Below are 27,635 nucleotides of genomic sequence, written 5' to 3'. Positions count from 1 at the left end.
GAACAAAAAGAGAGCGCGAGAGAACAAAGATAAAGGGAATGGGGAGAAGGAGAGAAGGAAAACGCCCTCAGCTTCACACACCTTCGCAGGCGGATTAACACAGGGTGATGGATGACAAACATCTTATTCTCTTCTTTCATTAGCAGAAGTGATTTTGTTGATGATCCCTTTAAGTGGATTTTTCCTGTAGCTCACTCCTGCAGTAAATGCACCATCTGTCTCTGTGTGTGGGGGTCTCCCTCTGTCACTCACCCTCTAGCTAGCTATCTTGCGCTGTCTGCATGTACCTGTGCCCCTCTCTTTCTGCCTTTCTGTCTCTCCGTTTCTTTTTGCCCGCTCGGTTCCCGTCTCTCTTTCCCCCCCATCTCTTTCTCTCCCTATTTCTGTCTCTTTGTCGCTGTGTCTTTCCACTTCTCTCAATTATCTCTGTTTTTATTGCTCTATTGCTCTGTCTCTATTTCTCTCTTTATTTCCGTCTCTATTTCTATCCCCGCATTTGTCCCTGTCTCTTGTCTCTGTCTCTATGTATGGCTCTGTGTGTATTTCTCTCTGTGTCTAAGTCCCTGCCTCTCTCTCTCTGCCTCTAATTTTCTGTGCTTCTGTCCCTATTTCCGTCTCTGTGATGTCTCTCTGCCCGTCTCTTTTTCTGTGTCTCCATTTCTATCTGTTTCTATCCCAATCTGTGTGTACCTGCATCTGTCTGTGTCTATGCACCTCTGTCCCTGTCTGTTTCTCTCTATCTCTGTTAATTGGCTGATACATAAGAAAACATAATTTAAACTAAAACCAGAGATATGAATCGAATCAGATTGAGCGAGACTTCCTTTTCCACCGTCATTGAACAGACGAGGATGGAGGAGGCAGCGATGTGGCTGTAGATGATGTCTGGGAATCCAGGCAGATTTTAGGAGTTCCACTTTCTGGGGGGGGGGGGGGGGGTGAGAGTACTGACTTGTCCCACACAAGGTCGCCTTCCTCAAGCCCCTGTCCCCCTCAGTGACCCGAACCGAGAGCCCAGTGAATTAACCGTGCTATCGATATTGTCACAATCCCACAGTCACGATTCCTCCTGACCTTTTCTGCAGCGCTATTTGAGAAGCTGCACGCCACTCTGGGAGATTCCCTCTCGTCTTCCACCAGTCCAGTTCGATTAATCCTCATTCCGTTTGCATCTGAGGCAGATACTTCAACCCCCTTCCCTCCCCATTAGTTACCGACCTCCCTCCCTGTCTGGCTACTGCTCCCTGGGGAAGATTCCAGCTTCTAGGAATTGCCTGGCGTTGGCTGTTTAATAAACTTTCCCAACACGCCATTTCATGGGACAACTCCAACCGTCCCCTATCCTATCCAACCCGGATCCACTGGTAGCCCGAATTTCTCGGGATAAGGTGAGGATTTCAATTTCATTCTCTCGGTTTTCAACCCCCGGCCTCTCTCTGACCCCGACATGGCCATCTGTGTGTGTGTGTGAGAGAGAGAGAGAGAGAAATGAATTCACTTTGATTCTTCGTAGACCGTGAGCCACCTTTACAAGTTGCTGGGATCTCGCTCAGAGACAGGTTCGTTCCGCCTAAATTACGACGGATGAATTTGTCTAAATGCGGCGCAGACAGAGTCGGAGGAGAGTCTCTGATGTTCCCTCACCAACCTGTTCAGCGATGTTGTTACATGATATATGTTCATCTCTGTTAGTGCACATCTCTACAACAGGCGGGACTTGAAGTCAGACCTTCCGACTCAGAGGTAGGGACACTACCACTGCGCCACAGGAGGCCTTTTCTCAGACTGTCCAGAGGAAGCCTGTCGCTACCTCACCTCTCCAAAGGAGTAGTTGCTGTTATTCCCTTTCCAAGGGCAGGCGACCCGCCACCTCTGCCTGTGCACCAGGCAAAAAGCTCCTGTCACTGGAAAGACTGCCCTGGGTTTAAAATCATTGGGTTTAGAGCTCAGTCAGAAATCCACTGCATTCACATCTCTCGGTTCTGCACTTCACTCCAAATCAGTTTGACCCAATCGGCAGCTGATTGAATAATCTATAGATGTATTCAATATAGACATAATACTGAAACAAGTATTATATAATAACATGCTGCCACCTGTAAACATGAATTTAAATATATGTATGGATTCAGTGTATATAGTTTTGAATATATATGGATTTGAGTATGTGTGGATGTATTATAGAAAGGGATTCAAATATATTTGAAATCTACATATATAGATTTTAATGATATATAGACTTAATATGAATAGATTTGAATATGCATAGGTTCATATATGGATTCAATATATCATATTTGCATTTAAATCGTTTTAAATATGTATAGATTTAAATATATGTACATCACTTAATATATGGATTTGAATATAAATCGTTTTGAATAAGTATGGATAAAATAGATTAAAATTTGAACTATACTTAAAATATTTAACTATACATAAAATAGGTAGATTTGAACATACATTATTTCATTTCGTTTGGCTTCAAGTAGGTTTAAATATATATTGTTTTAAATATATAATGTTTTGAATATATATGAACTCATGCGTGGATTTGAAAAAAAATCGTTCTAGATGTATTTGAATATATTTGGTTTTATAATGTATATATTTGAAGATAAATATCCATGGACCATTCTTTATCTATTTTGGGTATGATATTTGAGGCGCAATCTACAAGTTATTGTATACTCGTGTATAAAGGTGAGGAGTAAAGATTACAGCTGAATCCCAGGTTTCTAAATTTTGATCCGGGCTTTTTGTTTTAGATATCTCTGGTTGTGTGGTCCCTGTTGTCGCGATGACTTATGGGAAATTCCCACATGTCCAACTCCTGGGAGTGAAGATTCCTAGTGCCCCATTCACAAGTGAGATCCTGAATTCAGGACGGGCGGCGGCTGTACTATCGGAGAGACAGTGGGAGCTGTGAGCTGGACTTGAGACTCGGGAATCACACACACACACACACACATCCCAACCCAGACCAGCCCAGAGGCTGGGAATCAGCACTGGGACTAACCTCGGCCAGGAAATCCCTCAAACCAGGATTAAACATAACAGAAAGGAAAACTCTCAACCTGCTGTCAGAGGGAAATCAGCAGAACGAACAGAGACGAGGAGTTCCAGCGCGCGGATCAACACTTGCTGTTTGCACTGACCGAAGAGAAACTTCCCGCAGTCGGGATTGTTATAATGCAGCCAGGGGCGTACGGGACGGGCGTAGGATAAAGGAAATAAAAACCGGGATTAAACATTCCTGAGGGACACAGGAAATATTGCACAGCACCAGAAAGTCCAAGAGAGATAAAGACATTTTCATTATTTGCAATGTTGGACAGAATATTCGGTTAATTCAGAGAGAGAGAGAGGGAGAGACTGATAACCAGCAACTGTTACGGTAAAAAAAACATCTAAACTTCCTCCTTGCATTTGAGGTGACCATCTTACCCATTTTGACTTTGTTCATTTTTTATATATATTGCGCTTGTGATTGTTAGTCACAAGGGGGAATTTATGATCATTGTATTGTTAAAAAAACTTTCTTTTCTTGGAAGCAGTTTAATCTTAACTTTGCTTCCACTGCCTTTACCTTTCGTTTCCAAAACACACATCTTATTTCCCCTGTTGCAAACGGCGAGTGCGAGACTTTATTAGTGTTTTCCTCGATTTTTCTAACAACCGCCACCCCCCAAAACGGAACAGGATCAGAGGAGGATCTTAAAGAGCAGACGGGAATGTGGGAAAGGGCGAGAGGACAATATATATATAGAGAGAGAGAGGTAAAGATGTAATGCCAAGTTTGAGGAAAAACGGAGTGAAGGCTGTAGCTGTTTCGGTCTTTGCACCGGGTAGGAGGGAGAGTAAGGGCTGTTGGGTGGGGGGGGGGGGTGAGTGGTGAGGGGGGGAGTTGATATTCACCGACGTGCCCCCCAACCCCAACTCTGCTCCTTATCCCTGGCCCTGCCCGAGTCTAGGTGAGGAGTCAATGGGATTTACATGAACCGAGGGTGACATGAGAGCGTTTCACTTAAACTGGGGTCAGAAGTGGCGGTTTCCATTGACAGATCTCCCATCATTTCTCTGAGAATGACACTGTGCTGTTCCCGAGACTAGGTCAAAACAAGGACTGCAGATGCCGGATCTCTCCATCCTGCAGGCTCTCTGCCTCTATTCCTGATTAAAGGTTTTTGCCCGAAACGTCGATTTTCCTGCTCCTCGGATTATGCCTGACCTGCTGTGCTTTTCCAGCACCACTCTAATCTATTCCCTAGACTCGGGCAGTGCCAGGGATAAGGGGCAGCGTTGAGGGGTGGGGGGCAGTTCGGTGTGAATATCAATCCCCCCCCCCCCTTACAGCCCTTACTCTCCCTCCTACCCGGTGCAAAGAGCAAAGAAGCTAAAGCCTTCACTCCGTTAAATTTGGAAAGTTGACGATTTGGAGACGGTGGGGTTGGGGGGAGTGAATAATAGTTGGAAAAGAAAACACATTGGAAGCTTCCAAAGTGACAGATTAGAGATGCAAACTGGGGAGAGATTGCCGATTAGATTTGAACTGAACTAATGCAGGAGATCTCAGTTCCCAGTTTCCAGCGGTTGCAACAAAGTCAGCCAGATGGATAGCATTGAGTATGAGTTCCCAGATTGGTGCTGTTAATCTGATCCAATCAGGGAGCCCTGGCTGACAGATATAAACAGGAGTGTCAGGGGTCCTGATCACTCTGTGAGCTGGCTCTGAGGGAGCTGGGTCAGTGTCAAGGGCTCTCCGTGTGTAAACAAAGGGGGATTTGGTGACAGGATACCGGCCTCTGGGGAGTTGTTTCACTAACCGTGTGGGATCTCAGTCCCTGTCATTATGGGATCAGCTGCGGGAAGGATTGCTTTCAGGCTGTGAAGATCACCCATCTCTGCACTTTCAGGTTTGGCGTTTTCCAGCTACATTCAGTCTCAGGGTCTGACTGATTAATCTGATGAGAGGGGGCTCCCTTTTCACTTCTCACCATCTCTCCCCTCCTTTCTCTTTCTTCCACTTCATTTCTCTTTCAACTTTTCTCTCATTCCCCCACTTTTCTGCCCTTTCCTTCCTTCCACCCTCCTTCACTACCCTTCACCCCCATTCTCTCCCTATTCTCACTCCACTCTCTCTCCCCTCCTTTCTGTCCCCTCCTGTCCTCCCTTCCCCTCCCTTTTCCTCCTATCTTCAACCTCCGTCTTGCCCTCTCTTCCTTTCATATCTTCCTTCTCCCTTCGTTTCCCCTCTTTCTCCTTCATTCCCCCATTGATCCTTTTTTCATTCCCTCACTTCTCTTACCCTGCCTTCTTTACCTCCCTCTCCCCTCTTTCCACCCCCTTCCATCTCCTCTCCTCCTTCTCCGATCCTTCTCTCGCACCCCCCCCCCTCCCCCTTCAAACAATCACTAAGCCTTCTGAGTTGGACCCTGGCAAATTGGGGAGCTGGGGGAAGGAATAACAGTGGTGAAGCATTGGGGCTGGCTGTAAACAAAGCAAGGGGATTGGGAGGAAGCAGCTAAAATGGATTGAAGCTTCTTATTTTCCTGGCCACTACCATCTGAATATTGAGAATGGCCTTCATTATTTATCTTGCAAAAAAAACTGTGCCAAAAGGGTGAGCTAAAATTTACAAAACTGAAATCAATGAATAAATCATCCAACCAACTAATCATATCAGCTGTGGTGCAAAATCAGCTCAGTCATGCTATTGTCCCAGAGGTTTCTCCCCATCAATCCCCTAAACAATATAATTAGCCACCACTAATTAACTGCAATACTTCTATGCTCAGGGATTATGACAAGCAGCCATTACTTGTTTAAGCTTTTAAAGTGATATATGAATAAGTACTTGGTCCCTCTGATGGTTGTCAATAAAGAGTGAACCGCAGTGATTCTCCATGCTTCAGATTGTTTGTGAATCCAGACGCTGTGGGTAAAGTAAAGCATTAGCCAGAATTACCGTAGCTGATCAGGTCTTGCTGGATTTATGTCTGAGCGTTAGGTGAGAACAGAACAAATCCTATTGATGTCTCTACCACAGTCTGGTCATTTGTTGATATGTTTCACTTATTTGATTCCCAAACAACAAAACTACGGAATGCTTTCCTGACTCCAATGCCCTCTCCTGCTTTTTATTTAAAGGATTGAGTTGTTAATCTGAATGTACTGTGGAAGATAGCAGATTCAATAGTTAACATTCAAAATGAATTCAGGTAACAGCAATGAGGGGAAAGCAGGAGTGTGAATTGCACTTCCAAAGCAGTTCACAGACATGATGGGCTGAATGGCCTCCTGTTGCGTATGATTCATTTGATTGACATCAGTACAATATAAGCCTTCATTAATGCATGACACAATGGAGGAGAGAAAGCGAGGAGTGATTATGAGAACAGACTGGCAGCTAACATAAAAGGGAATTCCAAAATCGATTATGATGTAAACAGTAAAGCAGTTGTAAAAGGACGACAAGGCTGATTAGTGATCATAAAGGAAACCTTTACTTGGGGGGGGGGGTGCATAGCTGAGGTACCACATGAATACTTTGCCACTTTGCCAAATTTCTGCTCTGATCACAGTGAAAGAGGAGGAAATTCAGACACTCAAAGGATTGCAACTGATAAGAAAGCAGTATCGGATAGGGTCCACTTGAAGTGGACAAGGAACCAGAACCAGTGAGATCCATCCAGGAATACTTAGAGAAGTAAGAGTGAAAATTGTGAGGAAACTACCAAAATGTTTCAGTCTTCCATAGATTCAGGGTGGTGGCAGAGACTAGAGATGTTCCAACATTATACCTTTGTTCAAAATAGATTCTGAAGTAAAACCCAGCAATTACAGACCAGTCAGAACACCACCACTGATAAAGTCAGGACAAAAGTAATATACTCATGGAATAACATGGGTTATTAAAGAAAGCCATCGTGGATTTCCTCAGGCAAAATCATATTGATCTATCTTGCTGGAGTTTCTTGAAAAGATTACAAAAGAAGGTTGATAAAGGCAGCATTGTTGATGTGTACATGAACTTTCAGAAGGCATTTGACACAGTATCACACACCAAACTGGATAGTAAGCTTAGAGGACATGGAATAAAATAATTTGAATATGAAATTGACTGAGTGATAGAAAACAGGGTGTAATGGTAAATGGATGGCCTTCGGGCTGGAGGAAGGCTTTTAGTGGAATTCTAGAAGAGTCAGTGTTGCTTTTGCTAATATATATTCATGATCGAGACCTAGGTGCACAGGACACAATTTCAACATTTAAGAAGAAGACAAAACTTGGAAACATTGTCATCTCTGAGGAGAGTAGTGTAGGACTTCAGAAGGATGTTACAAGATGGTGGAGTTGTTGAATAAGTGGTAGATGAAGTTCAATGTGAGGATATATGAGATAATTTGTTTTGGTTGTAAGAAATGGAGAGGCAATATGAAATAAAGACGACAACTCTAAAAGCTGTGGAGGGAGAGAGGGATCTGGTGCATTTGTGCGTGAGGGATCAAGTACAATTTGGGAAACTGTGAGGTGATGCACTTTGTTAAGAAGAATAGAGGCATAGACTATTTTCTAAATAGGGAAAGGCTTCAAAAATCTGAAGTACAAAGGGACTTGAGAATTCTATTTCAGGATTCTCTTAAGGTTAACATACAGGTTCAGTTGGCAGTTAAGAAGGTAAATATAATGTTAGCATTCATTTCAAGAGGACTAGAATACAAGAGTAGAGATGTGGTTGTGGTTATAAGCTTGCTCGATGAGCTGGTAGGTTTGTTCTCAGACATTTCATCACCATGCTAGGTGGCATCATCAGTGAGCCTCCAGTGAAATGCTGATGTTCTATCCTGCTTTCTACTAATGTGTCTTGGTCTGTTAAGATGGGTGATATCATTTCCACTTCTTTTTCTCAAAGGTTGGTAAATGGGGTCAAAATTTATTGATGGAATTCCGGTTTGAATTCCAGGCCCTCTAGGAATTTCCATGCATGTCTGTGTTTTGCCTGTCCCAGGATGGATGTGTTGTCCCAGTCGAAGTGGTGTCCTTCTTCGTCTGTATGTAAGTTCATGATAGCTGGTTACGTCTTTTGTGAAGTTCTGCTAAGGCTGTGTCAGGCTGTGGTCAGACTGCAATTGGAATGTTGTGAGTCGTTTTGAGCTCAATATGTAAGGAATGATATGCTGGTGGTGAAGGGGATCCAGATGAGGTTTACAAGACTGATCCTGGAGATAAAGGGTTTGTCATATGATGAGTGGGTGAAGACTCTGGGTCTGTACTCAATGGAGTTTAGAAGGATGAGGTGGCACCTGATTGAAACTTACAAGATACTGACAGGCCTGGATAGAGTGGACGTGGTGAAGATGTTTCCACAACAAGAGTCATTAGGACCCCAGGGCACAGCCTCAGAATAAAGATACAATCTTTTAGAACTGAGATGAGGAATAATTTCTTCAGTCAGAGGGTGGTGAATTTGTGAAACTCATTATTACAGAAGGATCCCCAAAGTATTACCTGGGTTTCTGGATGAATAGTCTAGTGATAATGCATCTGGGCCATTGCCTCCCTTTGCAATGGAGTTGTGGTAGAGATGAGTTATGAGACAAGAGTGGAGAAGGTTATCTGGTCTGCATGGACAAGTTGGACTGAAGAGTCTGGTTCCATGCTGTGCAGCTCCATGATTCTAAGTTAGGATTGTACCCCTGGAGAAGAGAAGGTTGAAGGGAGATCTGATGGAGGTACTCCAAACCAAGGGGTGCCTCGACAGAGTAGATCTGGAAACATTATTCCCATTCATGAAAAATTGTAGTATGAGAGGGCATCAATGTAAAGTAATTGATAAAAGATTTAGCAAAAGTAACTCGAGGAATAATGTTTTTGTGTGGCAAGCAGCTAGAGTTTGGGAAGTACTGCCAAAGAGTATAATGGAGGCAGGTTTAATCAAGACTTTAATAAAAGAGTTTGACAGTTATTTTAAAAAGAAGAAAGTGCAGGGTTATAGGGAGAAAACAGAAAAATGGCACTATCATAGAATCCCTTGGAATCCCTACAGGCCATTCAACCCTTGGAAGAGCATCCCACCAGACTATCCCTGACCCCATCCCTGTAACCTTGCATTTCCCATGGCTAATCTGCTAAAATAAGTGCTTATTTGGACACCCAGTGCAGACATGATGGGCCAAATGGCCTCCTTCTGTTTGTAACACTTCTGTGATTTATAACAAATCACAAATGAAATAAAACAATGATATTGGCATTCAATAAGTTTTGATGCAACCTAATTGATCCACCCAATTGTTACGGACTAACAAGGAAGAAATTGCTTCCAATGATAGGATGGTAAGTAAACAAAGAATATAGATTTAAGATAATTGGCAAGAGGAGAGATGGGGAGAAGTTATTAACACAGTGAGTTGTTGTGATTTGGAATGCACTGCCTAAACGATAGTAAAAGCAGATTCAACATTAGATTTCAAAAGGAAATTAGATGAATTCTTGGATAGAATTAATATTTGTGATATTAATTATTGGCTCCTTCATAGAAAAAGTGCAGCTGTGATCAGTCAAATTGACCTCCAACTGAGTTGCATAATTTTTCATATGTCCCTTCAACTTGGTGATGTCTTAATACTGTCGGCCTTGTCAGGTATCTCAATAAGATTAAGAGGTTATGATGAATGTTAGTTCCTGTGTTTCGTTTGATCTGAAACATACAATAGTGTGAGCTGTTGCAATATTGTGAACGAGTCAAGGTCATATGTTGCATTGTTGGCAATTGAATAATTGCTAATAGAACCACACGGAACAGAAGGAAGTCATTCAGCCCATCGTGCCTGTGCCATCTCTTTGAAAGAACCATCCGAGAGTACTATGTTTCTGCTGTTTCCTCCTGCCCTGCAAATGTTGTGCCCAGATAGAATCATAGAGTCATACAGCATGGAAACAGACCCTTTGGTCCAACCAGTCCACACCAAGCACATCCTGAAACAAAACCTGACACAGGTCATTCTGCTATAATGCATGTTTCGTTAACATGAATTCGCTATAACACAATTGACGCATTTGGGATACTGTTTCTAAAGCACCAAATTTTTAAACATGCATTGGCTATAATGCGATTCTGGCCCCATTAGTTTAAATGGTGCTGCTATTATGCGATTTTCTTATAACACGGGATTGCACGAGAATGGAACTACTGCATTACAGCAGAACTGACTGTACCTGTTTTGCATTAAAGTTAATAGGAGAGTGAAGATGTTTGCTATGCTTTTCTTTAGTGGTCAGAGTATTGAGTACAGGATTTGGGAGGTCATGTTGTGGCTTTACAGGACATTGGTTAGGCCACTTTTAGAATATTGTGTGCAGTTCTGGTCTCCCTCCTATAAGAAAGATGTTGTGAAACTTGAAAGAGTTCAGAAAAGGTTTACAAGGATGTTGCCAGGATTGGAGGATCTGAGCTACAGGGAGAGGCTGAATAAGCTGGGGCTGTTTTCCCTGGAGCATCGGATGCTGAGGGGTGACCTCATAGAGGTTTATAAAATCATGAGGGACACGGATAGAGTAAATAGAGTCATAGAGATGTACAGCATGGAAACAGACCCTTCAGTCTAACTTGTCCATGCCAACCAGATATTAGAATTAGAATTCCTACAGTGTGGAAGGCCCTTCAGCCCTTCAAGTCCACACCGACCCTCCGAAGAGCACTCCACCCAAACCCACTCCTCTACATTTGCCCCTGACTAATGCACCTAAACTACACATCCCTAAACACTAGGGGCAATTTAGCATGGCCAATTCACCTAACCTGCACATCTTTGAACTGTGGGAGGAAACCGGAGCACCCGGAGGAAACCCACGGACACACGGGGAGAATATGCAAACTTCACACAGACAGTTGCCCGAGGATGGAATCGAACCGGGGTCCCTGGTGTTGTGAGGCAGCAGTGCTAACCACTGAGCAACCATGCCACCCCTAACCTAACCTAATCCAGCATTTGGCCACATTCCTCTAAACCCTTCCTATTCATATATCCATCCAGATGCCTTTTAAATGCTGTAATTATACCAGCCTCTTACCATTAAGAGTATAACTCCTGCTCTGATTTGCTTTTCCAAAATGCATCATCTCGCATTTATCTAAATTAAACTCCATCAGTCACTCCTCAGCCCATTGGCCCATCTGATCAAGATCCCATGTATTCTGAGGTAACTTTCTTCGCTGTCCACTACATCTCCAATTTTGGTGTCATCTGCAAATTTACTAACTATACCTCTTATGATGAAAAGTAGTGGACCCAGCACCAATTCTTGTGGGACACCACTGGTCACAGGCCTCCAGTCTGAAAAGCCACTGAGATGTTTGTATCATCGATAATCACAGGGGAGATGCCAGAAGACTGAAGATAGGCTAAGGTGGTACCACTATTTAAGAAAGGTCGTAAAGAAAAGCCAGGGAACTATAGACCAGTGAACCTGACATCGGTGGTGGGCAAGTTGTTGGAGGGAATCCTGAGGGACAGGATGTACATGTATTTGGAAAGGCAAGGACTGATTAGGGATAGTCAACATGGCTTTGTGCGTGGGAAATCATGTCTCACAAACTTGATTGAGTTTTTTGAAGAAGTAACAAAGAGGATTAATGAGAGGAGAGCAGTAGATGTGATCTATATAGACTTCAGTAAGGCATTCGACAAGGTTCCCCATGAGAGATTGGTTAGACCTCATGGAATACAGGGGGAACTAACAATTTGGATACAGAACTGGCTAGAAGGTAGAAGACAGAGGGTGGTGGTAGACAAAGTCTTTTTCTTGGGTTGGGGGAGTCCAGAACTAGAGGGCATAAGTTTAGGGTGAGAGAGGAAAGATTTAAAAGGGACCTCTGGGGCAATTTTGTTCACACAGAGGGTGCTATGTACATGAAATGAGCTGCCAGAGGAAGTGGTGAAGGCCAGTACAATTACAATATTTAAAAGGCATCTGGATGGGTATTTGAATAGGAAGGGTTTAGAGGGATATGGGCAAAATGGTGGTAAATGGGACTAGATTAAGTTGGGATATCTGGTGGCATGGACGACTTGGACCGAAGGGTCTATTCCTGTGCTGTCCATCTCTATGACTCTATGATTCTATTGAATCTGCAGCTTCCAGCCTTTCAAGCAGCATGTTTCAGATCATAACCACTTCTTCAGAAAAAAACTGTTTCTCCATGTTGCCTGTGCTTCTTTCTCCGATCAGCTTAAGTCTGCATCCTCATGTGGCTGAGATTTCTGACAGCGGAAACACTCTCCTTGTTTGCTCTTATCAAAACCCTTCATGATTTTGATTCTCTCAATCCTCTTAGTTGTTCTGCTCTAAGGATTTCTTGACTGTAATCAGAACTGAGGGGGTAAGGGCAACAAAACAAAGTATCTTCGCTCCTCCAGCGAGGCCCAAATATTCAACAGGGAATCATTTTCAGAGCAGTTACAGTTGCTGCAATAAAATACATTAAATAGCCTTCATATTCTGTAATTATCTTTTGTTCTTGTGCACAGAATAACGGCGATGATAACAGAGCTCAGAGGTTTATAACTATTAGGGAAGATTTCCCTGGAAAAGTGATGACTAATTGATAGACCCAGAGAGTCATAGAGATATACAGCACAGAAACAGACCCTTCAGTCCAAATCATCCATTCTGACCAAATATCCTAAATTTATCTAGTCCCATTTGTCAACATTTGGCCCATATCCCTCTGAACCCTTCCTATTCATACACCCACCAGATGCCTTTTAAATGTTGTAATTGTACCAGCCTCCACCACATCCTCTGGCAGCTCATTCCATACATACACTGCCCTTTGCGTGAAAAAGTCACCCCCAGATCCTTTCAAACTCTTTCCCCTCTCACCTTAAAGCTATTCCCTCTAGTTTTGGACTCCCCCACCCCAGGGTAAAGACCTTGGTTTTCACCCCACCCCTCAGCCTCCAATGCTCCAGGGAAAATAGCCCAACCTATTAACTGTGAAAGGCTTTGATGGATTTGAAATCTCATAACATTCTACCTATGGGTCAAATGTTGAAAAGTGGGACTGGTGGGGTTTTTAGCTGGTGCAGACTCAATGGACCAAAGGGTCTCTTCTGTATGATTTGCTTCTGTGATTCATGAGTGAATGTAGAGAAACAGTTTCCACTTTTGGGACTGAAAACAAAAAGTTATAAATGTAGGATAGTCACTAATTTATCCAAGAAGGAATCCTGGAGAAATGTTTTTGCCCAGATAGTGATGAAAATGCCATCACTAAATGGCTGAGGTGAAAATTCTCCAGGAAAGCTCTATATGTATATGAGGGAGAAGGGAACAGAAGGATATGATGATAGAGTGAGAGGAAAAGGGATGAGAAGAGGCTCCAGTGGAACATAAGTACAGACAAGAAACAGCTGGGCCGAATGGCCTGTTTTGTCATGTCAATTTCTTTGTAGTTCTATGTAATTCAAAGTTACCTCCATGTACTGGGTTGGGGGTGAAGAATGGGGGAGGATGGTGGAAAGGATGCATATGCCAGTTCTCTGCTCACTGATGAACCTATTTTGGCATTGCAGCTTTTAACACTGGTCTAAACCTCTTTGATGTGCAGAACACCTTCAGGTCTGAATGCCTTTTGACATATATTCGACTTGAAGTGGTTTCCCGGATCTGCTGTTTTGTATTTCCCAAGCAAAATGACAAGAAACATGAACTGACATCTCTCTGACCATCCTTTCATATCTACTACAAAGATGATGTCTACAATAATAAAAAAAAGTCTTGTATTTATTTGCATTGGGATAACTCTCCTTAGACCGGAGAAGGCTCAATTGATGGAGGGGTTCAAAATTATGAATGCTTTTCAAAAAGACTAAATAAGGAGAGAGTGTTTCCAGAGCAGCAGGATCAGTAACTGATGGATACAGAGTTAAGGTGATTGGCAACAGAAGCAGAGGAAACAAGAGTGAAATGTGTTTTTTAATTCATTCGTTCATGGAATGAGGACATCACTAATTGCCCATTCCTAATTGCCCAGAGGGCAGTTGAGAGTCAACCACATTGCTAAGGTTCAGGAGTCACATGTAGGCCAGACCAGGTAAGGATGGCAAATTTCCTTCCAAGGGCATTAGGTAATTAGACCAGCAATGGTTTAATGGTCATCAGTAGAATCTTACTTCCAGATTTTCATTGAATTTAAATGCCACCGTCTGTCATGGCAGGATTCAAACCCAGGTCCCAGAACATTAGTGCGGTCTCTGGATTCCTGATGAAGGGCTCCTGTCCAAAACGTCGATTCTCCTGCTCCTCGGATGCTGCATGACCTGCTGTGCTTTTCCAGCACCACACTGTCTCATCTCTGGATTAATAGGCCAGTCCTAATACCAATAGGCTATCACCTCAGTTGCTGTGATCCTGTATGCACTGACTGAGAGTGTGGTCAAAGTACATTCACCAGTAACTGGGCACATTCTTCATGGAGTAACTTTTCATCTTATTGAGCAAGGATGGGGACTAATTGGACATTTCTTCTAAGGAGCATCCCTCTAGACCTCCCCCTGACTGAGAACGAACGATCAGTTCTCAGCAAAGGACTCACCTTCATCCCCCTCAGCCCACGCATCAATGAATTTAATACATGCCGTGACGTCGAACACTTCTTCTGCCTCCAAGCTTACTTTTACAATCAGGACTCCTGCCCACCTTCCGAGGACCCCTTCGCCCACCTCCAATACACTGCATCCACCTGGACACCCTGCGCTGGCCTATTATCAGCCCTCGACCTCTTAATTTCCAACTGCCGCTGGGACATTAACTGCCTCAACCTGTCTACCCTCCTCCCCCACTCCAACCTCTCACCCTCACAATGCGCAGCCCTCCAATCCCTCTGCTCCAATCCCGACCTCACCATCAAGCCAGCAGATAAAGGGGGCGCAGTGGTAGTCTGGCGCACTGACCTCTACACCGCTGAAGCCAGACGCCAACTCGAGGACACCTCTTCCTACCGCCCCCTCAACCATGACCCCACCCCCCCATCACCAAATCATCATCTCCCGGACCATACAGAACCACATCACCTCAGGAGATCTCCCACCCACAGCTTCCAACCTCATAGTCCGGGAACACCACACTGCCCGGTTCTACCTCCTTCCCAAGATCCACAAGCCTGACCACCCTGGCCGACCCATTGTCTCAGCATGCTCCTGCCCCACTGAACTCATCTCTACCTACCTCGACACTGTCCTATCCCCCCTAGTCCAGGAACTCCCCACATAGACAGGTTGAGGCAGTTAATGTTCGAGACACCACCCACGTCCTCTACCTCCTCCAAGACTTCTGTTTCCCTGGTCCCCAACGTCTCATCGATTTTATCTTTCCACTCTTCAGGCACGCTGCCTGTATTCTTGATGAAAGACGTTTGCCCGAAAGATCGATTTTACTGTTCCTCGGATGCTGCCTGAACTGCTGTGCTTTTCCAGCACCACTCTAATCTAAACTCTGGTTTCCAGCATCTGCAGTCATTGTTTTTACCTATTCCTTTAAAGGAGGCAGTCTAAGATAACAGGCTGAATGTCCATCTTTTAATCTGCCCCACTCTTAAGAAAAAGCATATTCCGCAATCTCAGGCACGCTTTACAACCAATGATGTAGATTGGAATCATTTGTGGTTTAATAGCCTTTGTAATGTGGGAAGTAGAGCAGCCAATCTAGAGACGGGAAGATCCCTCAATAGGAGGTGAGAGGATGACCATACTTATCAGTGACAGGAAGGTAAATGTTGGCCAGGGCACCAGGGAGGAACATACCTATCCCTTTCTACAAATTTGAGGGATCATTTGCACCTACCTGATACAGCCTCAGCTTTCCATTTTATCCAAAAGGCAACAGCTGTATCAGTGCCACACTCTCACTCTTCATCCAAGTGAAGCATACAATCCCTACAGTGTGGAAGCAAGCCATTTGGCCCATCAAGTGCACAACAAGATTCCATAGAGTATCCCACCCCAACCCACCCTATCCCTGTAACCCTGCATTTCCCAGGGCTAATCCAGCTAGCCTACACATTCCTGGACACTAGAGGCTTTTCAGCACGGCCAATCCATCTAACCTGCACCCTTTTTTGGACTGTCGGGGGAAACCGGAGCACCCAGACAAAACCCATGCAGACAACAGGGGTCTGAGGTTAGAATTGAACCCACGTCCCGAGCACCGTGAGGTAGCAGTGCTAATCACTGAGCCAATGTGTGGAGTAGACTTGATTTCACACTCAAGTCCATGAGATGGGACTTGAATCCACAACTTCCCCACCCTGCAGCAAGAGGTCTAACATGAAGGCCACGACCTATAGTTTAGATGATTGAGGCAATCAGGCTGGACTTATCGATTTGAGGTCAATCTCACACAGGAACCAACTCAGTTCTTTGTGACACATCTCCCCCTGGCAAATTGGACCATCAAAGTCCAGTTTGTAATCTTCTTCCCTTTACCAACTCCCCCAAACTTTTGACCGCAGCACATAAGTATTTAAAAAAGACATCCTCTCCCAAATTTGGGTTTTAATGGATGGAGTAGATTGATTGAAACAAGCAGATCAGCTCTGATTTTATCAAATGGCTGAAGAGGCTTGAGGGGCTGAGAAGCCTACTCCTGCCCCATGTTCTTATTTTTGTGACCACTTGACTGATTTATGCCTCTTTTGCTAGAAAATGGGGTTAGAGTAGTTAGGTGGTTGTTTTGGACTGATGTGAATGTGATGGGCCGAAGGGTCTTTTTATATGCTGTAGACCTCTGAAAGTCTATGACTTTTGCCATTCAATGCTGTGAAAGGCCACAAGAAAGTTCTAAAATTCAAATCCCCTTTTCCAATAATGCAATGAGTGAGAAATATTTTCTTTTAAGAGAAAGTCTTATGCATTCTTGTAGCCCCTATTTCTTCTAAATTGAAATCCCTGGTCCAGGTGGGGTTCTGAAGAGAAACCTGCCTTACATATGCTAAAATGTTGGCTCTGAAAATGTTGGGACAGGAGCAGGTCATGTGGGAGTCTCTCTCCACAATTCCAGACCTTAGACTCCTTCATAAAACACAACAGTAGCACCAAACTGTGGTGGGATGTCAGGATATTTAAATTGTCTGTTTGTTTTGCATTTGAAGTGCATTTAAAATAAAGGGCAGAAGGTAAATAATTCATTATAAAAGGAGGGGTGTTTTGAATCAGGATAACTTATTGCAATATATTTTTCATCCAAATCAGTGTTATCTGAATTAAAACAATACATTGGTGTTCAGTACAAACCTACTGCATCCCTTGTGCAACATGTACCCTACCTCCCTTATGATCTGGCCATCACAGTGATAAACCAGCTTAGTTCACTGGATAGCACCATTATCATTGAATGAGTGCTGAGGGAGTGATGCACAGAATCCCAATACTGCTGGTGAGATAGAAACTAAGACACACAGCATTTCTGTGTGGAGAGAGTTTATTGACTTCCTCAGTCTCAGTTCACCAGCCCAGCATCACTGCATGTTCTCAAAGACAATTGATATGCACCAACTACTTCTGTTGATTAATGTCTGTCTCTCAACCAACATCACTTACACCAGTTATCTGATTGTTACAACATCGCTGTGTGTGGAATCTTGCTGCCTACAAATTGGCTGCCACGTTTCCTACCTTACAATGAGGACTATGCTTTACATTATACTTTTATTTGCTGTAAAGTATTTTGGAATGCGCTGAGATCATGGAAGGTGCTATGTAAATGGAAGTCTTACTTTCCTTACAAAATGTGGGTAGATTGTCGGTCCTCTGTTTACTCAGAGTGCAAAAACATCTTTAATCCCGAAAAACACAACAACCTTGCTCAGCAGTAAGGCTGCAGCTCATTGTTATTGCATTCCAAGGTTTCTCCTTGATCTTCTGTGTAACTCCTGACTTAGGTGTTGTTGTCAGGACACCTTGTTAGGGAAATCAGACTTCAAAGGGTCTCTCAGTTGTTCCCTCCCAACAGCTAAGAAACTGTTTCCAACCTGTTCAACATCTTTCATCCCCAGCTGACAAAAGTCAAGAATTCATCGGAAAGCAGACGTAATAAGGGTTCCTACAAGTTATCAAGCCTTTACTTTCTGAAGATCAGCATTAATATATTATCTCCGACTTATATGAACACACAAATTAGGTGCAATCATAGATCACTCAGCTCCTCGTACCTACACCACTGTCCAATAAGATCACAAGTGATCTGAATACTCCACATTCTCTACATCATTGTTACCCCTAGGTCCTGATGACCTCTCCCTTACTTATCAAATCAATGTTTCGGGCAAAAGCCCTTCATCAGAAATGGAGGCAGGGAGCCTCCAGGGTGGAGAGATAAATGGGGGGTGGGGTGGGGGGGAGACAGTGGGGCTGGTGAGAAGGGAGCAAAGAGTACAATAAGTGGATGGGGTGGGGATAAAGGTGATAGGTCAGAGAGGAGGATGGGGGAGGGTAGCAAAGAGAACAATGGGTGGATGGGGTGGAAATGAAGGTGATAGGTCAGAGAGGAGGGTGGACCGGATAGGTGGGAAGGGAGATTGGCAGGTAGGACAGGTCATGAGGGTGGTGCGGAGCTGGAAGGTTGGAACTGGGGTATGGTGGGGGGAGAGGAAATGAGGAAACTGGTGAACCCATCCACTTATTGTACTCTTTGCTCCCTTCTCCCTAGCCCCACTGCATCCTCATTTATCTCTCCATTGGAGGCTCCCTGCTTCCATTACTGATGAAGGGCTTTTGCCTGAAACGTCGGTTGTCCTGCTCCTCGGATGCTGCCTGACCTGCTGTGCTTTTCCAGCGCCACTCTAATCTAGACTCTGATTTCCAGCATCTGCAATCCTCGCTTTTGCCTAGTTCAAGAAGGCAGCTCACCACAATGTATTATAGACTTGAAGGAAGGAAATGAATATACTGTAGCCAAGTTCACAGTCAACATAAAAAAAAGGTAGAAAGGCAAAAGGCATACACACAGTTTACAGAGTTAATTGTGTCCTCTACAACCACCTGATGAAGGAGCATTGCTCTGAAAGCTAGTGCTTCCAATTAACCTGTTGGACTATAACCTGGTGTTGTGTGATTTTTAATTTTGTCCACCCCAGTCTAACACCAGCATCTCCAAATCAAGTTTACAGAGAGATATTGATAGGTTAAGTAAGTGGTAAAAAAGTTGGCAAATGGTGTATAGGGTAGAAAATGTGAAGTGGTCCATTTTGAATGGGAGAACAAAAGGACAGAATATGATATAAATGAAGAAAAACTGCAGATAGCTGAAGCATAAAGGGACTTAGGAGGACTTGTGCATGAAATACGGAAAGCTAGCACACAGGGGCAGCAGGTAATCAGGAAGGGCTAATGAAATGTCAGCCTTTATTTCAAGAGGCTTGGGGTATGAGAGTAGGTAAGTCTTACTGTAACTGTACAAGGTGCTGGGGAGACCACAGCTGGAGTACTGTGAGCAGGTTTGGTCCCTTATTTTAAGAAAAGATATTTCACTGGAGGCAGTTCGGAAAAGGTTAGTATGATCTTTGGTGTGGAGAGATTGTGTTATGAGCAAAGTTTAAACAGGCTGGGACTCTGCTCACTAGTGTTGAGAAGAATGAGAGGTGATCTCATTGAAACGTATCGGGTTGTTAAGGGTAAATGCTGAGGGGATGTTTACTCTCACGGGAGAGTCTGGGACCAGAGGGCATTGTCAGGGCACCAATGTAAGACTGAGATGAGGAGGAATTTCTTCTTTCAGAGGATTGTGAGTCTTTGGAACTTCTTGCCACAGAGAGCTGTGGGGGCAGATCCTTGTGTATATTTAAGGCTGAGACAGAGAGATTCTGGATCAGGAAGGGAATGAAGGGTTATTGGAAAGGCCAGGAAAGTAAACATGAGGAATTTTGGATCAGCCATAATCCTATTGAGTGGTAGAGCAGGCTCAAGGGGCGAACAGCCTACTCCTGTTCACATTTTTTATGGTCTTACCCCTTCTCAAGGGGTAAGGGGTGAATGAAAGGTAATCTCACAGGCTGCTCTCTCGTCAGAGTGAGTGTATCTGGGGGTCACTGCACCTCAGGCAAGGGGTGAGGTTGACAAGGCAGAGTGATTTGACAGTGATTTCACCCAGTAAGGAAATTGGGCACACTTTGTTGATGTTACCCAACCTCACAAACCAGCCGTCCAGCCTACTGAGCTAATGATGCCCAAAAGAAGGCTTCATGAATTAATTCTAACCCCATCTTCTGAGGAAAGATTTTTATCCTGCCCCTCAAAGCTAATCTGAAAATAAATGTCTCTTCACCTTTCTCATTCACCCCTTGTTCAATCATCTCTCCGTTGTCTCATGTTTAAGTGAGGTGCCATCAACCAGCAGAGCACTGATTGGGAAGCTGCAAAAGAGAAGTTAATCATTTCTGCACTGTATATCAAACAATAATGTTTTATCTTAGCAATGATTAAGCATGTTGGTATTATTAGGACTTTAAAATCTCAGGCATTGCAGACCCTCTTCAAGAATTACTCTCTAGTGTAGATATAGTTAAGGTGTTCCCACTTGTCAAAGGAGCAGCACTCCAAAAGCTTGTGATTTCAAATAAACCTGTTGGACTATAACCTGGTATTCAGTAACTTGTGACTTTGACCAGCAGGAATCCACAGGGCCAAATGGCCTCATTCTATGCTGTTAATTCTATGCCATTTCATGGCCTTTTCCAATCATGCTATTGTTTTATAATAATACAGTACTTTTTAAATTCCCTCATTCCCATTGCAATACAGATCTGCTCGAGAGGTTACCATGGTTAACGAGACATTCCGCTCCTGGGATCCGAAATTTGAAGATCAGGCGATTAATGTGAATGTGGGAGGCCTGAAGAGAAAGCTCCAATCCAGCACCCTGTCCCGGTTCCCCAACACCAGACTCGGACAGCTATTGACCTGTGACTCAGAAGAGTCCATCCTCCAGATATGTGACGATTACGACGTGTCAAAGAAGGAGTTCTACTTCGACAGACACCCTGGGCTTTTCCCGTACGTGTTAAACTTTTACCAGACCGGGAAGCTGCACATGATGGATGAGCTCTGCGTTTTTTCCTTTTCGCAGGAGATTGAGTACTGGGGCATCAATGAGTTCTTCCTGGATTCTTGCTGTAGGTACCGTTATCACGAGCGCAAAACCGAGAGCAGGCGGAAAAACTGGGATGACGAGAGTGACGTGAGCAGCATCGACACCTCTCCAGATGAGATCTCGGACTTCAACCGGGACTTGCTGATATTCCGGGGCTTAAAGTACGGGAATTGCAGGAAGCAGCTGTGGCTAACCCTGGAGAATCCAGGCTACTCCATCCCAAGTCGGCTTTTCAGCTTCCTCTCCATCAGTGTGGTTCTGGGCTCCATTGCCACCATGTGCATCCACAGCATGCCCGAGTACCAGATTCTAGACCAGTACGACAACGAGATTGACGATCCCAGGTTACAGATCGTGGAGCAGTTCTGCATAGCCTGGTTCACCATGGAGGTCTGTTCCCGCCTGCTCCTGAGCCCCAACTTTAAGAGGTTTTGCTTTCACCCGCTCAACATGATCGACATAATCTCCATCTTACCGTTTTACTTCACCCTGCTGGTTCATCTGATCTTCGGACGAACAACAGATCTGGAAAACCTGGGGAAGGTGGTCCAAGTCCTGAGGTTGATGAGGATCTTTAGGGTGCTCAAGTTAGCACGCCACTCAACAGGACTGCGGTCATTGGGAGCAACTTTAAAGGTTAGACTGGAAATCTCCTAATCGTTTATAAAACAATGTACTGCAGGTGCTGGAAATCTTAAGTAGAAGCAGCTGGAGCAATTCAGCAGGTCTGGTAGCATCTGTAGAGAGAGAAACAGAGTTCATGTTTCCAGATCCAAGGACTGGAAAGCTTTGTTTTGTAGAGAAAGTGGCCATTCAGCCCTCCGAAGAGCATCCCACCCATAACCCTTTATTTAGCATGGCCAATCCATTGAACCTGCACATCTTTGAACAGTGGGAGGAAACTGGAGCACAGCCACTCAAGCACAGGGATGAACATACAAACTTCACACAGACAACCACACAAGGTTGGAATTGAACCCAGGCACTTGGCACTCGGAGGCAGCAGGGAGCCATGTGTTTTGCTCACCATAGATGTTTCCAGACCTTCTGTGTTTCTCCAGCAATTTATTTTCCTGTTTTTTAATCGTTTGACATTTTAAAATAAATTGCAACTGCTGACAGTGAAGTCAGTTTTCCTTTTTGAATTCTCTTCTGTGATTAAGTGCATTCAGGGCAGGTGATGGTGTACTGATAATGTTACTAAACTAGTAATTCCCCTAGTGGCATGCTCTGGGGACTGGGTTTGAAACCCACCATGGATAGATGGTGAAGTTTGAATTTCAGAAAGATTTGGAATAAAATGCTAATTTAATATTGTTGATCATTGTAAGAACCCACCTGGTTCACTCTTATCCCTTAGGGAAGGAAATCCTTACTCATGACTTCAAGCCTACAGCAACGTGGGTGACCTACCTTTCTTTTCCTTCGTACACAAGATGGGGGCGAGGCCAGCATTTATTGCCCAGACCCAATTGCCCAGAGGGCATTTAAGAGGCAACTGCATTATTGTGGGTCTGGAATCATATGTAGGCCAGATCAGGTAAGGAAAGGATCTGGATGGGTATATGAATAGGAAGGGTTCAGAGGAATATGGGCCAAATGCTGCAAATGGGACTAGATTAGTTTAGGATATTTGGTCAGCATGGATGAGTTGGGCTGAAGGATCTGTTTCCATGCTGTACATGACTGTCTATGACTCTATGACATACTGTCCTCCAGGCAATTAGGGATGGGCCATTAATGCTTGCCCTAACCAGTGACACCCACATCCCATGAATGAATTAAAAACTTATAAAATGATATAAAAATTATATTTCTGTCTTATTATCTCTGCCTGTTTGTATAAAGGAGCAATTGAAGTCTGGCTTATTGAACCATGTAGCACCAGAAAGAAACCAAATAACATAAGCCAGTGTTCCCTAAACCTTTCTCCTCTGTGATCCCATTTCGAGGTTTGAAAATTATTGCAATCTCTGAGTGAAAATGGGGGACTGTAGGGCTGGAGGGGGTGTTCCTGTAAGAGAGCGGGTTCAGGTAGAGACAGAGCTGAGCTGTCATAAGTCCATTGCTGCTCCAGGACTCACCACCAAAATATCAGCTTTCAACTACTTTGGGAAACTCTGATGTAAACCTGGATACGCTGAATGATAGAAACATCGCATTCGAGGTGGTACAATGTCTCAGTGGTTAGCACTACTATCTCACAGTGCGTTCGATTCCAGCCTTGGCTGACTGTCTGTGTGGAGTTTGCACATTCTCCCCATGTCTGTGTGGGTTTCCTTCCACAGTCCAAAGATGTGTAGGTTTAGGTGGGTTGGCCATGCTAAATTACCCATAGTGTCCCGGGATGTGAGGTCTAGGTGGATTAGTCATGGGAAATGCAGGGTTATAGGATAGGAAGGTGAGGAGAGTGGCAAACTCTTCAGAAAGTCAGTGTGGACTTGATGGGCCAAGTGGTCTGTTTCCACATTATAGGGATTCTATGATTAGAAATCACAAAGTTATTAATTTGTGTATTTTCCATCTGAAGATATTTGCATTAGTATCATCAATCCAATTTAACATTATTACTCTGGCTAAAGGCATTCTAGCAAAATAGCACCAATTATATTGATGTTAAAAGACTCCTCACTAGAGGATAATGAGAAAGAATTTCAGAAATCTAATTGAGGAGTTGATGCATTCGATCCTGATTAATATACTCAGGAGTCCATTACTGGCTGGAATCTAATCAAACAGATAAAGGGTTTTGGAGAGAAAATGCTGGACAACAGTCACTATAGATAATATTAAAGTTTTACATTTAGATGCATCTCCATCTTTTCTGAAACTCCAAGTGTGTATCTCTTCAATCAGATTCCTGCCCCACATGCTGTAACACTACACTTTTATCAAGGTCATTGATGTCTGTGACAAAGCTAAAGTTGAACTCTTCCTGTCATAGAAACACAAAAAATAGGAACAGGGATTCAGCTATTTGAGCCTGCTCTGCCATTCAATATGATCATGACTGGGAGAGTCACAGAGCACGGAAATAGACCCTTCGGTCCAACCACTCCATGCTGACTAGAATCCCAAACTAAACTAGCCCCACTTGCCTGGGCTTGGTCCATATCCCTCCAAACATTTCTATTCATGTACTTATCCAAATGTCTTTTAAACATTGTAACAGTACCTGCATCCACCACTTCCTTGAGAACTTTGTTCTACTCATGAACCCTTCTCTGTATAAAAAAATTGCTCCTCATGTCTTTTTTAAATCTTTATCGTCTCACCTTAAAAATATGCCTTGTAGTCCTGAAATCCCCCACCCTGGGGAAAAGACACCAGCCATTCACGTTATCTCGACCCCCAAGATCTTATTAACCTGGGTAAGGTCATCTCTCAATCTCCTATGCTCCAGTGTAAAAACATCCTAGCCTATCCAGTCTGTGGACTTTGCTTCATCAAGTGTGGTGTAGGCAGTGTCATTGCTAATGCAGAGGTAGATAGATTCTTCACTAATAAGGGTGTCAAAGGTAGCAGTCAGGAAAGTAATGTTGAGACCACAATAAGATTAGCCATGATCTTACAAAATGGTGGAGCAGGCCTGAGGGGCCGAATGGCCTCCTGCTGTTCCTAATTTGTATGTGAAGAGATGTACATGCAAATCCGCAGGTTCCTCTCAGGAGCACATGCATCATTTGGTGTGGATCGTTATACAATGAGACACCACTGCCCTTGTACAATCACACAGGACAATCTGCTCGTGCAAGTAAAATCATTTACTGTCATTTATAAAGGGCATATTGCTCAGCTGCAATGCACAGTATACTGCTTCACTCAGGTTACAATCACTTTCAAATCCCAGACTGGAATATCAGCCTGTATTTATGACTGGTCTGATGTGAACTTTGCCCCTTACACTCCTCTGCAAGTTAGGACTTGTATAAAACCATCAACATTTGTGTAACACCTTCAAAACAGCAAAACATTTCATGATGCTTCACAGGAATGTGCTCAAAGTATGACATGAATCCAAATTGGGAAGGATTGACCAAAGGGTTAGGTTCTGAAGAGGGGCAGAGAAGCGGATATCCAAAAATCTTAAAGGGGACTCCCTGAGATTAAGGGCTTGGTACTGAAGGCATAGCTATAACTAGTGAAGTAATTAAACTCAGGGGTTACCAGAATTAGAGGAACAGAGAGATCTTGTAGTGTTCTATAAGGTGACAAAGGTAGGGATAGAGGAAGTGATGGAGGCATTTGGACACAAGTGTGAGAACTTAATGATTGAGGCACCTCATATTTCACATCCTCCAAATCACCTTACCCCAGCCACATCCAAGGGTAGGATTTATAGCTTGTTGTGATTATTCTGTGGTACTGATTGTTCATTGTTTCTCCTTTAAAGCACAGCTACCGAGAGGTCGGGATCCTCCTGCTGTACCTGGGCGTAGGAGTCTGTGTCTTCTCTGGGATGGCATATACAGCTGAGAAGGATGAAGACGTCGGACTGGACACCATTCCAGCCTGTTGGTGGTGGGGGACGGTGAGCATGACCACGGTGGGCTACGGGGATGTAGTACCCATCACCGTGGCGGGCAAGCTGGCTGCTTCGGGCTGCATCCTAGGGGGCATCTTAGTGGTGGCACTACCCATCACCATCATCTTCAATAAGTTCTCCCACTTCTACCGACAGCAGAAGGCGCTGGAAGAGGCGGTGAGGAGCAGTCGCCTGAAGGGAAGTGAGACGGGGGACGATGGAGGGACAGAGGGGGAAATGTCGGAGGTGGAGGAGGAACAGGGACCGGCACACGACCATGGATCTCGGGACTCCGACAGACTGGAGAACAAAGCACCAATTGCGAAGTAAGACTGTCCAAAGGACAGGGCAAAGGTTTTATAGAATCTATATTAGATTGCAGGTCTTTTCCAAGGAGGATTCTGAATGAATAAGGACTGTTGTCAAAAAAGAAATAAACTCGCTTGCCTCAACCACAGCCCTCAATCTCTCCAGAGGAAACTGTAAATGTGACCCAAAGTCAGCCATACTCTAGAGGGCCTGGTGCAATAAATGATACAATCATCTGGTTCTTGCTGTTTGGCACTACCTTGGGTCAACCTGTGCCAAGATGCTAAACCCCTACCCTAACCCAGTCTTTCCCTCACAAATGTAGCCATGAAATATTTATTGTCCATTACTAACTGCACATTGCAATAACTAAACTGCAACCCCATCACGATAGTTTTCAACAGGGAGATCTGAGTGAGTAGTCGTGTGGTTATGTGGAAATCCTCATTTCAATAACTTGGATTCAGAGCTGACCAGTCCTAAACAATTTATGTTGTCTCGAATTTTCAGTGATTAACTGCTGGGAACTGAGTTTATGGTCATTTGATTTGAGTAACACAGGGAGAGATCTGCCTCAGTTACCCGACTGAAAGAAAGCTCTGGAGCATTCATAAAAATTAATTATCTTTATAAAGTTAGCATCTCATTATCCTCACTCCAATCTTCTTTCAGACACAGCAAATAAAACAAATTCCCCTCTGGTGTGCTTCACCCAGTCAGAGTGTGAATAATCAATCTCACCCTCAATGCTGCCGTCTCTTCCTTTACCAGTGACTGACCTACACTATCTTCTCCCCAAGAATCTCCTGGAATATTTTCATGAACATTGTCTCTTGTTTATACAGAAGGTTACAGAGGTCCTGTTGACAATAGCCTCCAAGTTGCTGTTAATATGGAGGGTGCGTTTATCCCTTACAGTCTAAAATCTAAACGTGCCCCAACAATAGGAACAGAAATTTGCTTTTAAATTGCACCTTTAACCCAGTTGAGCTATGTAAAGCACTTCAGATTGGCATAATTTAACAGGCCAGGGCAGGCAGGATGGGCTGAGTGGCCTCATGTCCTGAACACCTCTGTGATTCTGTGAATTTGATATCAAGCCACATAACCTGGGAGATGAGGACAGGTAGCATTTTAAGGTCATTTTTTAAGGAGCATCTTAAATGAGGAGCAATCTGGAGAGATAGAGTAGTCCAGAGATGAAATTCCAGAACTTGGGATTTTAAAAATTTCCTTGGTGGGATGTGGGTGTTGCTGGCTGGGGCAGCATTTACTGCATATCCCTAGTTGCCCTCAAGAAGTTGGTGGTGAGCTGCCTTTTCAAACTTCTGCAGTCCATAGACCCACAATGCCATTAGAGTGGGAATTCCAGGATTTTGATCCAGCGACACTGAAGGAACAACAATATATTTCCAAGTTGATGGCGAGTGGTTTGTACAGGAACTTGCTGCTGGTGGTGCTCCCATATACCTTCTACCCTAATCCTTTGAGATGGAAGTGGTCGTGGGTTTGGAAGGTGCTGTGTAAGGAGCCTGAGTGAATTTCTGCGGTGCAGCTGCTATCTCTCGCTCCAGAATAGAACACACAATTGCATGTTGCCACATTCACTTGGACTCTGTGAATAAACACATTCCCATCACACCACCTTGACTGT

The 27,635-nt window shown here is 44.0% G+C and overlaps 1 protein-coding gene across 7 annotated transcripts; it reads left to right on the top strand.

Moving 5' to 3' along the window:
• si:dkey-43k4.5 (potassium voltage-gated channel subfamily S member 2) lies at window positions 1-27,236 on the top strand. Of its 7 annotated transcripts, none has more exons than XM_043710848.1 (5): window positions 1-104; window positions 2,769-3,397; window positions 20,799-21,783; window positions 25,541-25,678; window positions 25,832-27,236. In XM_043710848.1, exons 3-5 carry the CDS (start codon window positions 20,818-20,820, stop codon window positions 26,000-26,002), a joined length of 1,275 nt encoding a protein of 424 aa, XP_043566783.1. In that variant the 5' UTR covers window positions 1-104; window positions 2,769-3,397; window positions 20,799-20,817; the 3' UTR covers window positions 26,003-27,236. The 7 variants fall into 7 exon arrangements, with proteins under 7 accessions (XP_043566783.1, XP_043566777.1, XP_043566780.1 ...); XM_043710845.1 differs by lacking the exon at window positions 1-104 and adding exons at window positions 955-1,388; window positions 1,514-1,559 and having other exon boundaries at window positions 25,541-27,236; XM_043710842.1 differs by having other exon boundaries at window positions 25,541-27,236.
• The last annotated feature ends 399 nt before the right edge of the window (window positions 27,237-27,635 follow it).

The sequence above is a fragment of the Chiloscyllium plagiosum genome, chromosome 20 (genome assembly GCF_004010195.1).
Source record: "Chiloscyllium plagiosum isolate BGI_BamShark_2017 chromosome 20, ASM401019v2, whole genome shotgun sequence".
Lineage (NCBI taxonomy): Eukaryota > Metazoa > Chordata > Chondrichthyes > Orectolobiformes > Hemiscylliidae > Chiloscyllium > Chiloscyllium plagiosum.
Note: the sequence above shows the minus strand (reverse complement) of the source record. Positions and strands in the feature narration are given on the sequence as shown.

Bases quoted from the DNA above. Each gene is read 5' to 3' on its own strand.
- si:dkey-43k4.5 (XM_043710842.1), top strand. From the start codon at position 20,818: ATGGTTAACGAGACATTCCGCTCCTGGGATCCGAAATTTGAAGATCAG. The intron at 21,784-25,540 runs GTTAGACTGGAA...TCTCCTTTAAAG, and splicing joins CATTGGGAGCAACTTTAAAG to CACAGCTACCGAGAGGTCGG.